Source organism: Chiloscyllium plagiosum, chromosome 7 (genome assembly GCF_004010195.1).
Source record: "Chiloscyllium plagiosum isolate BGI_BamShark_2017 chromosome 7, ASM401019v2, whole genome shotgun sequence".
Lineage (NCBI taxonomy): Eukaryota > Metazoa > Chordata > Chondrichthyes > Orectolobiformes > Hemiscylliidae > Chiloscyllium > Chiloscyllium plagiosum.
Genome location: NC_057716.1, coordinates 14,776,188 through 14,790,576, shown reverse-complemented (window position 1 = coordinate 14,790,576; position 14,389 = coordinate 14,776,188). Strand labels below are relative to the sequence as shown.

The window sequence follows — 14,389 nt, the reverse complement described above, 5'->3', positions numbered from 1 at the left end:
GGGATTAGGGTAGGGGGATGGGTCTGGGTGGGATGTTCTTCAGAGGCTTGGTATGGACTTGTTAGGCCAAATGGCCTATTTCCACATTGCATGAATTCTGTGGAATATTCAGAAAGTTGAACAGTTTAATGAGTGCTGGAAGCTCTACACTTAGAGATTGACAGTCAGACAGTGGAATGAAGAGACTATCGCCCGTATGGAGAGGGCAGGAACAGAACTTGGACATGGACATGGAGGGGGCATTGGGCAGCTAACGTGGAGGAAGGTGATGTCTCGTGTAAAAGATGCACAGGGTGAGGCTGAGTTTCATAAAGACGACGAGTATCTGGGTCTTTGAGGACTGTTTATTTGACGGGTATTTCATGACCAACTGGATGCTGGAGATGAGATTGAAGCCACTGGGATCTGATGGTGGCATTGAAGATTACCTGTTCCTCATTTTTTTTTCAGACAAGGTTCTCCAGGGGTTGTCTGGAAGGAATTCCAAGATCTCTGAGTCAGCTGTTATCCTGAAGGCAGGGGAATACATCCGCATTTGCATCAATCATGCAATCGGCTGGGTGATTGATTCATTTTAGGGTCAACACTGGTTTATCTCACATGGGTGGCTATCAAGTGCCTATCAGAGCAGCTGGGCACATTTGAATTTGAAGAAGGAATTCCACTCCCTCAAAAGTTCAAGTTATCTGTAATTGCTGGATTGGAAGCTTTCAGGGTTGTGTGAGGTTCTTGTGATGCTGCCATGACTCATACATACTGAGGTTAAACCGAGGTACATTAGCTTTTTGAACCATCAAAAAACCTTCATGGATGGATCCTTAGTGTCAAGAGATGTCATGACTTGTTTGGACCAGTGTGGAAGACCAACACTGACCCAAAGGAAGCTTACAGTTGCTGGCATGGCCTAACTGATGACAGTATGATGGACATTTGACTTCTGTAAATGTTGTTTGACTGTTTTGGGGAAACCTTTCAAGGTCAATGCTCGAGGGTGTCCCGTAGTGCAGTTTTCTGCATTCTGCTCAACCAGGCACAGGTGTGTAGAACTGGTAACGGGTGAAAATAATGAGTATTCCAAACCCCTCCAAGGGGGCATTGAGGCAGAAATGCATCTAGATTCTGCATTCAATAGCTATGCAGGTGAGGAGGTGATGGCATGTGAAAGGGAGACATACAAGTCCATTTACACACTATCCATTTGGGAATCCCTGTTGATCCACTGGATAACGTTAATGTCCTGGTGGCCTGTGCTGAAAATCCATTACCAAATGAGGAGCTTCATGATGAGATAATCCCAAATGCTTCATTTACCCAGAACTCTACATTTACTGGCTACCATTGCATGGGCACCATCTTAAAGATTTAAACATCTTGATACTGGGTTAGCAAGAAATACAAAGGATGCCTAAGTATGAATTTCCATATGTTAAGATACAAAATGTGAATGCACATGCAGGAAATAAATGCCCACTAGAATCTCATGTATCATTAGGTATCTTCAATATGCTCCTAATTATGCTGTTGCAGAGGCTGCATCTGAGATGGAGGCAACCTATTGGTCTTCCTGATCTGTTGCTTTGCGCTGTTCAAAGATGAGGGCATTCAGTAAGGTTCAGCAAAAACCTTCTGCGTCCACTTGGCTCTCCATGAGGTTCACCATTCTCACCTGATGAGGCCATGTGCTCATATATCAGATAAATGCTACCACTTGTGCTATAGATGACTCCTCCGTTGTCTACCACCAGGAACTTTGAGGGATGTCTCTACTTGCATTTGGCACTGCTGCTTCAGCAACTGCCACTTTGCTGATACTTCTCAAGTTGTTGATCTGCATGACCTTGAACATGGCTGAACCTTCTCTCAGTTCTTTTGGGAGTGGCTGCAGTTGTCCCTGCCCCCATTACCTGCTCCATTATTTCTGTGTCAGGTTTACCAGCTGGTGGCATCCATTCATTGTATTATATTTACATGAGAATTGCTATGCTGGTGGAGGGTGCTTTGGATGATAAGATGATATCTCTTTTAGAAGGTGGCAACTCTGTGATTCAGGGCAGTTCAGATCTCTCGTCAGTGTTTCAGTTTGCTACTGGCCAGTTTCTCTATTCTTTTGCGTACCTCAGAGCAGCATTAGTGTAGAGTTTCCTTTTACCTCAGTGAACCTATTCCTACGCAACTTAGCTTTTGCTGCATCTTTTCCTTTAACTCTTCTCTCTGCAGCCAGTATGAAGGCTATGATTTTATGTTTAAAAATGGCTGATAACCTCCCTGGTGACACTACTTCCCTCACCCAGCATGATACTAATTACTCAGGGGGCTCTCAGCCTCGTCTCTCTCTACCCAGTATCTCGGCAGCTCATGGCCAGCCTCGGCCCAATCTCTCGGCAGCTCATGGCCAGTCTCGGCCCAGGCTCTCGGCGGCAAGTGGCCAGTCTTGGCCCAGTCTCTCGGCGGCTCATGGCCAGTCTTGGCCCTGTCTCCCGGCGGCTCATGGCCAGTCTCGGCCCAGTCTCTCAGCGACTGATGGCCAGTGTTGGCCCAGTCTCCCAGCGGCTCATGGCCAGTCTCGGCCCAGTCTCTCTGCAGCTCATGGCCAGTCTCGGCCCAGGCTCTTGGCGGCTCATGGCTAGTCTCGGCCCAGGCTCTCGGCGGCTCGTGGCTAGTCTCGGCCTAGGCTCTTGGTGGCGAATGGCCAGTCTCGGCCTAGTTTCTTGGCGATATGTCGGTCTGGACTCTCGGTGGCTCATAGAGGTGTTTCGGCTCAAGTGGGTCTTGCCTGTCTATGTTCCTGAGACACCAGGGGAGATTGGAGAGGCAGCTGCTTCAGCAGCAGCGTTGGTACCTACAGCGATGTCAAGAACAGGCTGCTGAAATCTCCCGGAGAATGAGATAAATGGAGAACTCATCAAAGATTTTTGAACTTTTAATTTATTCCTTTATTTCCCTGGTTTAAATTAAGAAAGACTTCAATGTTAACCTTTGCCTTTATTTATTTTTCTACTCATTCTATGAAGTGATGCTTAACCCTTTAACTCTGTTCCTCTTCCTACTTTGTACCTTAGTACCTAAGATGGTGCCTTTTGTAGTGACATAATACACTTCTCACTGTACTCCTATGCTTCTGTACTTGAGTACACATGACAGTAAAATCTAAATCTAATTGGACGCATGGTAGAAATTTGCCTTTGAAATTTTGCCACTTACCCATCCCACAGGTGACCCCAGTGTCAGGACTTTGAATCGATTGCTGAAATCCAGTCTACTAATCTACTTTTAAAATGTTTCTGTCAATTATGAAACATTAATGGTTAACTAAAACTGATCAGATACTAATCCAATTTAAGGTTTTGTTTAGTTACAACAATTTCCTTTTGAACAGAATAAAATCGAATTATGTGCCATCAATTTGCTCTGTTGATGCTGATATCCATTAGGATTCAAAGTAACACTCAGAAGATCTTACCTTCTGATATACTGATCATTCCAGTATTCTGCTTATTTGGGCTGTGGTAAAATTCATTTTTGTAACTGCACTCCACTGTAGTCTGTTTCATTGTCATTGTTTAGTTTTGTGCTTGATGTCGGCCAAATAAATTCCTTCCTACGCATCTGTGCACAGTTGTGCATTGCCCTCTGAGAGTATTTTTTATCAAAACCCTCTTACTAGAATTGCTTGACCAAAACTCTGAAGTCATTCCATCTGTGATTAGCTCACTAAATTGTGTAATATAATCACTTCAGATTTTAAACTTCAAAAATATCACCCAAAATTATGTTGCTGAGCATGTTCCATTTTCGTAATGTTAACTTTTTTTGTGTCTGTACCTGACTAATGGGTTTTCTGTAATTTTATGCTTTACTTGCCAGCTGTCAAGTATAAAGCCTCACAAGCCATGTCTTTTGTCTCTTGTTCATTTCCAGAGGCATTTTATGACCTTCTATTCATTCAATTTAACTTGATGATATGGTAATGGCCGTTCTTCATCAGGGAAAATAATTGTAGAAAGAAAGGCCTTGAAATAGTCATGAAAAGGATGAACTATAAATATGAAGTAATATAGATAATTGGAGCAAGTTCAATTTAGGTTTATAGTTACAGTTTTTTGAATTGGTAGAGTCATTCTAATTGTCACTGTGCCCATCAAATGCCAGCTGTGTTGGCAATACAGACTTGAAGCATTCATTAATCCAGCTATCCCAGTGAAGAATACTGCTTCAGATGTTTTAGAAAATTGCAGACACAGCTGCCATATAAATGGATTTCCTGTTTGTTTGAAGCATGTAGATAACACCAATTGAAATTCTGATATTAACCATCAAAGCAAAGTTTCCATACTATCCTGCTTATGAACAAAACAAATATGATTTTCATTTCACAACATTGGACTTTATGAATGAATCAGATAGGCTAGCTTTCTTAGGAACATGCTGTTTGAGGTCTGGATCATGTTAAATGATCATTGGAAAAATATAGCAAAGAAGGTGAAAACTTGGCATCTTGAGTCTGTTAAAGCTGTTTGCTTGAGCAGTCTCAACTGAACCTGCTGCTTGTTCTTTGTTAATTTTAATTTATTCTCTTGGGCATTTTAAAAATGACTTCTTGTCACTGTGTTCAGCTGCCCTTTCTGATAACATCTGGACTTCCATGCCTGTTTATACTCTCAAAATGTAAACTATGATTTCTTCCCTACATTTAAATTGCAGCTAGCACCTACCTGTCCATTTCAATAACCCACCATGTCCCTCTGAGGCTTTTCATTTGTAGTATTTTCCTTAATTCTTAGACATCCTTTCAGGATCAAGGATGACTTGCTTTACTCTGGTTCAGTTGATTCTTAGATGGCATTTGGTTGTTTTTGCCTTATATGGGGCTAGTGGTGCTTAAAAGATTGGGGGCAGCTTTTGTTTAGAGATTTTTTTGCATCTCTCCTATGTCTCAGTGTTGCCTTTGCTTTTCCAACAAAGTATCTGAAAGTGTTTGATGCTTTCCCAAATGAGCCTTCTTTATTTTGGTCATTTATAGGTCAGGAACTTGAAGTGTTTGACCTCAACACCTAAAGCATGCCCACTGTCCTCCACTGAGGTTCCGACTGAAACAAGTGCTGAGTAGAGTAGTTACTTCATGAGTCTGTTGTCATGGACATTAATGGTATGCGCTGGCCGATGGTTTGAGTGGTTAATGTACAATGATGAGGATGCTGGGTTGGGAGAGGGTTCTGCCAATGGCTCACATTTCTTGCTATCATAGGTTTTGATAGTACACCTCTAGTGCTTTTCAGGTGTCTAACATGATGGTCAGTCTAAAGTGTGGTGCTGGAATAGTAATTCCTGATGAAAAGCTTATGCCTGAAATGTCGACTCTCCTGCTCCTCAGTTGCTGCCTGATCAGCTGTACTTTCCAGCACCACACTCTTAACTCTGATCTCCAGCCTCTGCAGTCTTCACTTGCTGCATGATAGTCAATCTGGCCTGGTGTCTGATGGGACTGTGCAGAAATTGACTCAAATGAAGCTATGCTGTTACACACTTTAATCCCTCCTGCATTTGCAGGTTATTTGCCCAGCTATGGGGCAATTGACTTCTTTAAATTAGTTAACCTGCCAGTCAAGCTTCTATTCCTGCTTTAATGATCAATATTACAGACTAAAAATTGCATTCCACAAGCTTTCCTACTTGCCTCAGATGTATGAATTGATTTCAGGAAGTGAAGTGTGAATGATCCTTATGCGTCTCCATTGCCTTCAGTTATCTTTGCATTCAGGAACCAATTTGAGCTGGTTGCTGTGCATCGATTGCACAAAGCCAAAGCAATGCAGTTTTTTGCCACTTAGCGTAAATGACAAAAAAGGTTGTTGAATTTTAAACTTAAATTGAACTCCATGTAACTAATTTCTAAATCTTTGGTTCAAGTTTTAAAACGTCACTACAAAACATGCAATAATCTCTCTGTGAATTAATCATCATTGGGGATTTACAATGAATACTCTCATTTGCAGACCTTCAGGGTGGCTTTTAAAATTAAAATGGATTTTTTTGGGTACAAGAGCATTGAAAGATGCTTTTAAAAAACTTCTAATGTGATTTTTGTTTTAATTTACTAAGAAACTGACTAACTTACCATAATATAATTGGAGTGTCTCATGTTTGTAAAACTTTCAAGTCAAAAGTTTAGAATGGAGTTACTGAGAGCTGATTAATTGGCGTTGATTCTTGTTTTAATTTTTGAAATGATACATCAAAGAACTATTTGCATTATATCAAAGAAAATGTTTCAAACAAATTTAATTCTGACAGAAATTGTTTGGAAAAGTTCAAATGAGCTTCAGCAAAAGCATTTGGTGAGGAGGGGAGAACACTGTACAAAGTGGCCTCAGGAATTGCACAGTTGCTTGTTCTGTAGGTTTAATCCACTTGTGTACTAAATTCAGTCTTAAAGCTTCATCCAACTTTGAATGTGTCCAACGACTCAGTTACGAAAATAACCAGTATTACACAATGTATTATTTGGATTGTTGCTAAAGTATTCTGAAATATTTTTGAGATTCAAGAAATAATCTGCAACATGTGCAAGGATGGATGACTGAACATATTGTCCTTGCAAATCTTTTAACATGTCACTTGTACTCACACAAGATGCAAAGCTATCTGCATGTTTTGTGAAAAGACCTTTATCAAACTTACTTGAGAAGTATATCACAGACACTGTATCATTCTCTACTTGATGGCCTTGCTGGAAAGAATAATTTCAATTTGTGTTGGTCTTTGGGGAGTTGATGCACATCTCATTTTATTTCCTTTGTATTGTGGAGACCCCATGTTAGCATTTTTTCCTTGTTAGTAACTATTATGTTTACTGGTTTAGGAGGAAATTTTCAGTTACATCCATAATATTTTGTCGATACCTGGATACAGTAGTGAAGAGAAGAACTCTGTGTGGAATAAAACCATGGAACACGCTAAGGTACCCCCATTCAATAGCTCAGAGTGATTTGAATGAGCTAATGAAGTAAAATGAAAAGAATATAAACTATACAGTGTTATTCTAATAAATACGTAGAACTTAGTTATGATTTATGTACTTCATAGTGTTATGCTTTTGTTAATATATCTATTTCTAGTTGACTTTAATTTATAGGGGGATACACTGCAATGAAAACCAAGTTAAATTGACTTTGTATTACCTCACTGCTCAGACCTCATTTAAAATCCTGGAGTTTACCAAATGGTGAAATTTGTGTGTTTTATACAATTGAAATTCATGGTAAAAACTATCATTCATTTTGGAATTGTCTTAACACTTATTTGTCCTAATATACAAAGAGCCATATGTGTCATTAGCATAATGTTTTGCTTCCAGCTGATACAAAGGTAATGAAAACATATTACTTCTCTCAGTGACTTGCTGTTACCACTATGCTAAGACATCATGCACTTTTATATGTATACTGAGGAGATTAAACCCTTATTTTTGGAAAGGCAAATTCATTTTTTGTTGAATTGCAGGAGTTGGTGACCATCAATCCTGCAAAGGCAGGTGAACTGTTTGCGATGCATTTCTTTACAGAACTCAGAGTGATTTTGGACCAATTGGAGGTAAACTAATGTTATCAAGTATTCTATTTTCTTGTAATGATAACTGTTTGTGAATTAGTTTAGTGGAATTTATCTAACAATATTATAAATGCCAGTCTGGTAAACTAATAAAGGCTGAACAATAGCTTCAGAAAATTTGTCAACTCAGAACGCTGACAACTTTAGATATCTGAAGGAGAAATTGAGGTGCAATTCTGATCCATGCATTTCTCTGGAGGTCCATAGCATAAGATAAAAGAGTAGTTGCAATAACAGTCAAGCTGTTTCGTCATAGTGAATGTCTGCTTCCAGCCTGAAAATGCAGTCTGTACACAGATGCAAATTGCAGATGTGGAGTCCCTCTGCTAGTCCCTCTCCCCATTCCACGCTGATATTTATAGTGCCTATTTGGGTAGTGCCATTTTTTTTAACTGGCAGGGCATTCCCCATTACATGCATTCATAGAATTTTCCGTATGCATAATGTGAAACTCTTGGGGGTGGGGGGGATGTCAGGTGAATTCCTCTTGTCAACCTAAAGCTTATTTTCCATTTCCCTTTTGTCCCCTTTATATGCTTTCGGTTATCATCTACAATCCTCTGTACTCTGTTTCTTCTTCCTGCCTTGTACTCTGTTCTACCCCTTTCGTTCCCTTGTTATGTATTCTACCATGCCCTTCGAATCACTGACTCAAAGCATAATTTTATTATAAAAACCTGTCTCCTGTTGCGACGTAAGAATTAATTTCAAATGATCAAGCTTTTTAACAAACAACAAAACATGCTTTCCTATTTTATCTGTGATCTTATTGAGGAGAATATATTTGTAAAGCATATCATAAGGGTTACATCAATTCTATCTGTTACATTTTTAGCAGTATTTGTTTCCATGAAAGAAACAAGCATGATTAGAGATGATGCAAGCTTTTAAAACAATGAAAGGAATAGATGATCTGGTTGCAGGCAGCTTTGCTTAGTCTGCACTGAGCAGAACTAAAGTGTGTAAGCATGATATTAATGAGTGTCAAATGAGAGTTGAGATGCAAACGAAATAGTTTCTTCATCAAATCTTTGTGTATGGAATAAATCCACGGTTAATGGTCTTCCATTTAATACTTAGAAAAATAATTGGGATGTAAAGCCGTTTAGCAATAACTTTAATCATCATAAGGAATAGCACAAATAGAGTGAACAGTGATTAGGAAAAAAAGCAATATGTAAAGTAAAATGACTACGGATGCGGGAAATCTTAAATCAAGTATTGAGTAAGCTCAATGAGTCTAACAGCATCTGTGGAAAGAGAGCAGTTTTGAGTCCAACATGACTGTTTTTCAGAATAAATTTTAACATTTTCAACTTTCACTGGAAAACAAACCAACTGAGTGCTACAAGCATTCTGAACCTCTTGCAATTAAATGAAAGGACATTTCTTACTCAGGAACAGTAAATGAATGCTCTGAGCATCATTGTTCCTGAGCTTCTAGGCTGGCCATGTTGAGGATTGAGTAGATAGATAGACACATTTCAGCTTACGTATCTTTGTGGCAGAGGAAGAAATTTGGTAATATCTTTTTTGACTCTGAAGTTTGTGGGAGAAAATGTCTCGATCGACTCAATATAATTTTTGGGTCCATGATGGCTCCTGTTTATGTAAATGTATGACTTTATTAGAAATAGTACAAATTTCACTCATTGCACTTTTTTTATGTCTTCTTCATTTGTTCAGCTTCCAAGTGCAAATGAAAATGTTGCAGTCTAAATGTCATGAAAATAATTGCTTTTGAATTTCATTCCCTTCCGGAAATAATGGGATAAATTTGGAATGTATTGTAATTTATGTACACACTTATATTTGCAAGTTTAAGCAATTGTCTGTTCCATTTGGTAGTCAAACATTCCACAGGTACATTTCTAAACACCATCTGTTTACCAAATTCTAGATTGTGTTTTGAAATAATTCGCTTATGTGCTGCGATTGAAAACATAAGGATTACTTCTCTAAATACATGTTTGGCTTCCTATTTTTATATCGTTAATCTTCTGCATGTGTTAGAAACACCTTCCCTTGGATTGAAGACTGAAAAAATTGAGGTTTTGCAGAATGCTTGAGTTAGAGGTTACCATGTGACTCTTTGGAAACTTGAGTGTCAAAAGTTAGAACTGTATTGTGCTTTTCTTTTTGTTTGCAAAAGGACAAGTGACTTTGGGAAAATCAGAGCTGCTTGGAGAAGAGGCATGATTGATTAGTTACTTTTGCGAGACAAACTGGTAGAAGGAGCCTTGAGTTGATGGTTGCCTGGCAACAGTTTTTGGGGCTGTTAGTTTCTGTTTTGCCACAGATTAATGAGTGGTACAGTTGAAAAGAGACTTTCAAGAAGGCTGCAGCAAGCCACAAGTCTACCTCTGTCCTGGAGATGTGACAAAATTGCTCTATCATTGTGGAAATACAGTGCATCATCTCTCCTACTTTCTTTCCTTCTTCTCTCTCTTTGAGTAAAAAAAAGATGGTTCTCAAATACTCCAAAAACTGTTATTTCCATATAAGATCTGGGTTTTGCAGACCAGCTACCTGTACGGAAGATCCTTCATTGCCCTATGGTGTCACCAGTGTGAATATCATCTGTGGGAACTGAAAGATCTCTGAAAAAGTCATTTCGTTCCACTCTTGTGCTTTGGTGCCCAAGTCCTCCAAGATTTTCAATTTTTACCTTTTTGTTTTCACCTGTAATACCTCTGCATTGCAGTACATTTCATCTCATCCTGTCTTTGTATGAATGTGTTTGGAAATATAGTTTATGTTGGCAGTGCAGTAGTTAATAACCCATTCTCCCACTTGTTGAAGACTAAATATGTTCATGATAAGGAAACTTTTGTGTTGATCGATGATATTGGGCAGGAGTCTCTTGTTTTTCTTGCGGTTGACTGCAGTATGATTAGGCAATTTAGCCCATCTTGGTGATTAAATTGGACTTTTAAACTTCTAGGACATCATGTGTATCAATGAAGCTTGATTACCACTGCAGACCTCATCAGGGTTGTAACACTCGCTAGTTCTTTATCAGAGGTATCTGGTAAAGGTAAAGGAGGGTATAGGAGAGGCTTGTTTCAGTGTCTTTGGGAGAGTGGTTGGCATTGCGCAATCAAACGTTAATAGAGTCGTTGAGTCATACAGCATGGCAACAGACCTTTTGGTCAAACCAGTCCACACTGACCACGTTCCCAAACTAAACTAGCTCCACCTGCCTGCGCTTGGTCCATATCCTTCCAAACTTTTTCTGTTAATGAACTTATCTAAAATGTCTTTTATATGGCACAGTGGTTAGCACTGCTGCCCCTCAGCGCCAGAGACCCGGGTTCAATTCCCGCCTCAGGTGACTGTCTGTGTGGAGTTTGCACATTCTCCCTGCGTCTGTGTGGGTTTCCTCCGGGTGCTCTGGTTTCCTCCCACAATCCAAAAATGTGCAGGCCAGGTGAATTGGCCGTGCTAAATTGCCCGCAGTGTTAGGGGCAGAGGTAAATGTAGGGGAAATCGGTCTGGGTGGGTTGCGCTTTGGCGGGTCGGTGTGGACTTGTTGAGCCGAAGGGCCTGTTTCCACACTGTAAATTAAGTAATCTAATCTAATCTAATATGTCTGTATCGGATCCACTACTTTTTCTGGCGGTTCATTCCACACACCACCCACTCTTGTAAAAAGAAAAGTTGCCCTTCATGTCCTTTTTAAATCTTTCTCCTTTTACCTTAAAAATATGTCCTCTGGTTTTGCACTCCCCAACTAAGGGAAAAGTCCCTTGTTGTTCTTACCTTACCAATGCCCCTCGTGATTTTATAAATCTCAATCAGGTCACCCCTCAACCTCCTGCACTCCAGCGAAAAACAGTCCCAGCCTTTCCAATCTATCTTTATATCTCAAACCCTCTACTCCCAGCAACAACCTGGTAAATCTTTCCTCAACCCTCTCTAGGTTAATAATATCTCTCTTAGAACAGGGTGACCAAAACTGCACACAGTGCTCCAGAAGAGGTCTTATCAAGGTCTTGTACTGGCTGAGTTTTAATTGGGGACCCAGATTTTAATGAACTTACAATGTTCAAGCAGGAGAAATAAGGAATAACAGATAAATGTGTGGGTAAAAAAGTTGAAACATTTTACTGGACGAAGAGGTTCCAGAAGAATAAACATGCAAAGATGGGAGAGTTAACATACTAGAGGTATAAACTTCAATATGTAAAATGCCCTTTTCAAATACCTGAGTTTAATCAGTTCTCCCTGTTGTTATGGTCTGAAGGTATCAGCAACAATCAGAAGATTACATATTCTGCACCTACAGCAGATTAATAGCGGATGTCCAATACTTAATTACTCATGGCCATTAGGACCTGACTCAATTGCTTTTCATACAATTAAGAATGAAAGTAATAGAAATGCCACGAAAGAATTGGGAACAATGTAGTATTTTAATCTAGCTGATGTAACTGTTGTTGCTGTGCGATTATCACTTATGGTCCCAAATCTCTTTTTTTTTCTTTTCCAGTAGTAAAGCAGAAGTAACAAATCTTTTTCTTCTTAATATTTGTTTCATCAAAGTGTAAAAAGCTGAACCTTATTGAATATCATGCTTTAGAGAGATGAAGTTGTGTGAAAGGTTTTATGACCACTGCCATATTTCTTTTCATGTTATTATTTAGTATGAATAAATGAAAGATACTCCTGAAAGTTTGAAATAAAAACAAAGCGCTGGAAAAAATTAGCAGGTCTATGGGAAGAGAAACAGAGTTAACATTTGAGTCCGATATGACTGTTTCGAATACCAGAGATGGATGAACACAGAATTCTTGGGATTGTAGGACTGGAGATGAGTACAGCAGAGATAGGGAAGGACAAGGTTATTGCAGAGATTAGGATGTTGCTTGACCAGGAACTAGTGTAGGTCATGAGTTCAAGGGTGATGTTTGACATGGAATTAGAGTAATGATGTGGGCAGCAGAGATTTCAATGAGCACAGATTTTCAGGGTATGAAATGAGAGATGGAGTGGTGGTGTGCATTCAAATGTGTTGTTAAGACAGTGGATGGATGAGGGTCCTCGGACTGATGAGTTGAGGTAGGACGAAGTCAGGCAGTGTTATAGAAGTGGAACTATGTAGTCGATATGAAGATGCAAAGAAGTGTTTGGAAGTTTGTCATATGGTAAAATATGACAGTGAGGTTGTGGTTTGTCTGTTTCTGCTTCAGATGGTTGTCAGAGAGAAGGATTGAGTCGGGAATGGACCTGGAGTTTGCGATGGGGTCCAGAGACACTGGCTTCAGTCTTCCAAATATTTAATCAGAGGATTTTTGCTCTTCCAGTAGTGGATACCACACATGCAGCATGATTATACAAAAAACTATGGAGGCATTGACCAAGATTGTGGTAAAATAGATTTGGATGTAATCGGTGTACATGTGGAAACTAACTATCACCAGCAGTTAGTTGTGTCCAGGGCTCAACTCAATTTTAGCAATGTCACTAATTTTGATTAGAACATTTTAAATTCATTTTTGCACTGTAGTGTATGTTTAAATAAAAACGACACTCTCCCATAATTTTGCCATGTGCAATTGGTTTTGAAGGCAATACAAATTTAAATATTCATTTAATTTGTAAGCTGTCATTCTTTGCACCTGTTTATTATTTCCCACTTTGGGTAGATATAATCTGCCTCATCAACTGAGTCTCAACAGCTTAGACACATCTACATTTGTTTACTTCCACTAAAATCATCTCCAAAAAATTGGCATGATATGTTGGCATTCACAGTGCTTCAGTGCTGTTACATTCCACATTGGCTTAGTGCCTGAATATTATGTGTTAACACTAATTACTGTTGTTTCCAGTGGTAAAAGTCCTGCCAATAATTCATTACAAATTATAGATCTAAAATCTCAGGATGTTTACCACAAATTTAATCCCTAACACTTCGGAATATCCAGGTTGTTAATGCTGACCTAGAGACTCCATATTTTTATTGACACTGTTCATTTGCAGCTATTGACCACAGCAACAGGTTAGAATTAGAAATAAAAAGTAAACTCCCTCTGCCAGCAGTGAATCTCAGCCAAAAACACTGTTATTTTAAAAACGGAACTGAAATAAACTGTTAAAGCTACAATTCACGAAGTAATTACACAATACTTTTCAGCAAGTTTTTCATGTAGCAAGTTTATATTTTCCTTTTTAGTGATTAAATATATTAGAGCCTTTGGGGTGCTGTTTGTAGGATAGTGTAATGTTGATTATAATAGACTAATAGCCTGGATACTTCCTGCCTTGCATTTGGAGAGAGATTTTGAAGAACATAGAAGCTTTACCAGTGGGCAATTCAGTAGCTTCAACAGGGTGAGTTATGGATAGCCAAAGACATTGAGAGTGCTAGCTCTCTTATTAAAGGAGTGACCTTAATGGAACAAGCCAAGTAATGCTATCCCGTATTCCCAATTCCTCCGCCTCCGCCGTATCTGCTCCGAGGAGGACCAGTTCCACCACAGAACACACCAGATGGCCTCCTTCTTTAGAGACCGCAATTTCCCTTCCCACGTGGTTAAAGATGCCCTCCAACACATCTCGTCCACATCCCGCACCTCCGCCCTCAGACCCCACCCCTCCAACCGTAACAAGGACAGAACGCCCCTGGTGCTCACCTTCCACCCTACCAACCTTCGCATAAACCAAATCATCCGCCGACATTTCCGCCACCTCCAAACAGACCCCACCACCAGGGATATATTTCCCTCCCCACACCTTTCCGCCTTCCGCAAAGACCGTTCCCTCCGTGACCACCTGG

General features: G+C 39.7%; 1 protein-coding gene across 6 annotated transcripts in view; it reads left to right on the top strand.

Annotated features, from left to right (window-relative positions):
• The window catches only part of vps8 (VPS8 subunit of CORVET complex), a 555,322-nt gene that overhangs the window by 184,382 nt on the left and 356,551 nt on the right, over window positions 1-14,389 (top strand). For all 6 annotated transcript variants that reach the window (XM_043693080.1, XM_043693078.1, XM_043693079.1 and 3 more), the window contains 2 exons: window positions 6,860-6,958; window positions 7,501-7,590. In XM_043693080.1, coding sequence (XP_043549015.1) covers window positions 6,860-6,958; window positions 7,501-7,590 — 189 coding nt within the window. The remainder of the gene's footprint in view (window positions 1-6,859; window positions 6,959-7,500; window positions 7,591-14,389) is intronic.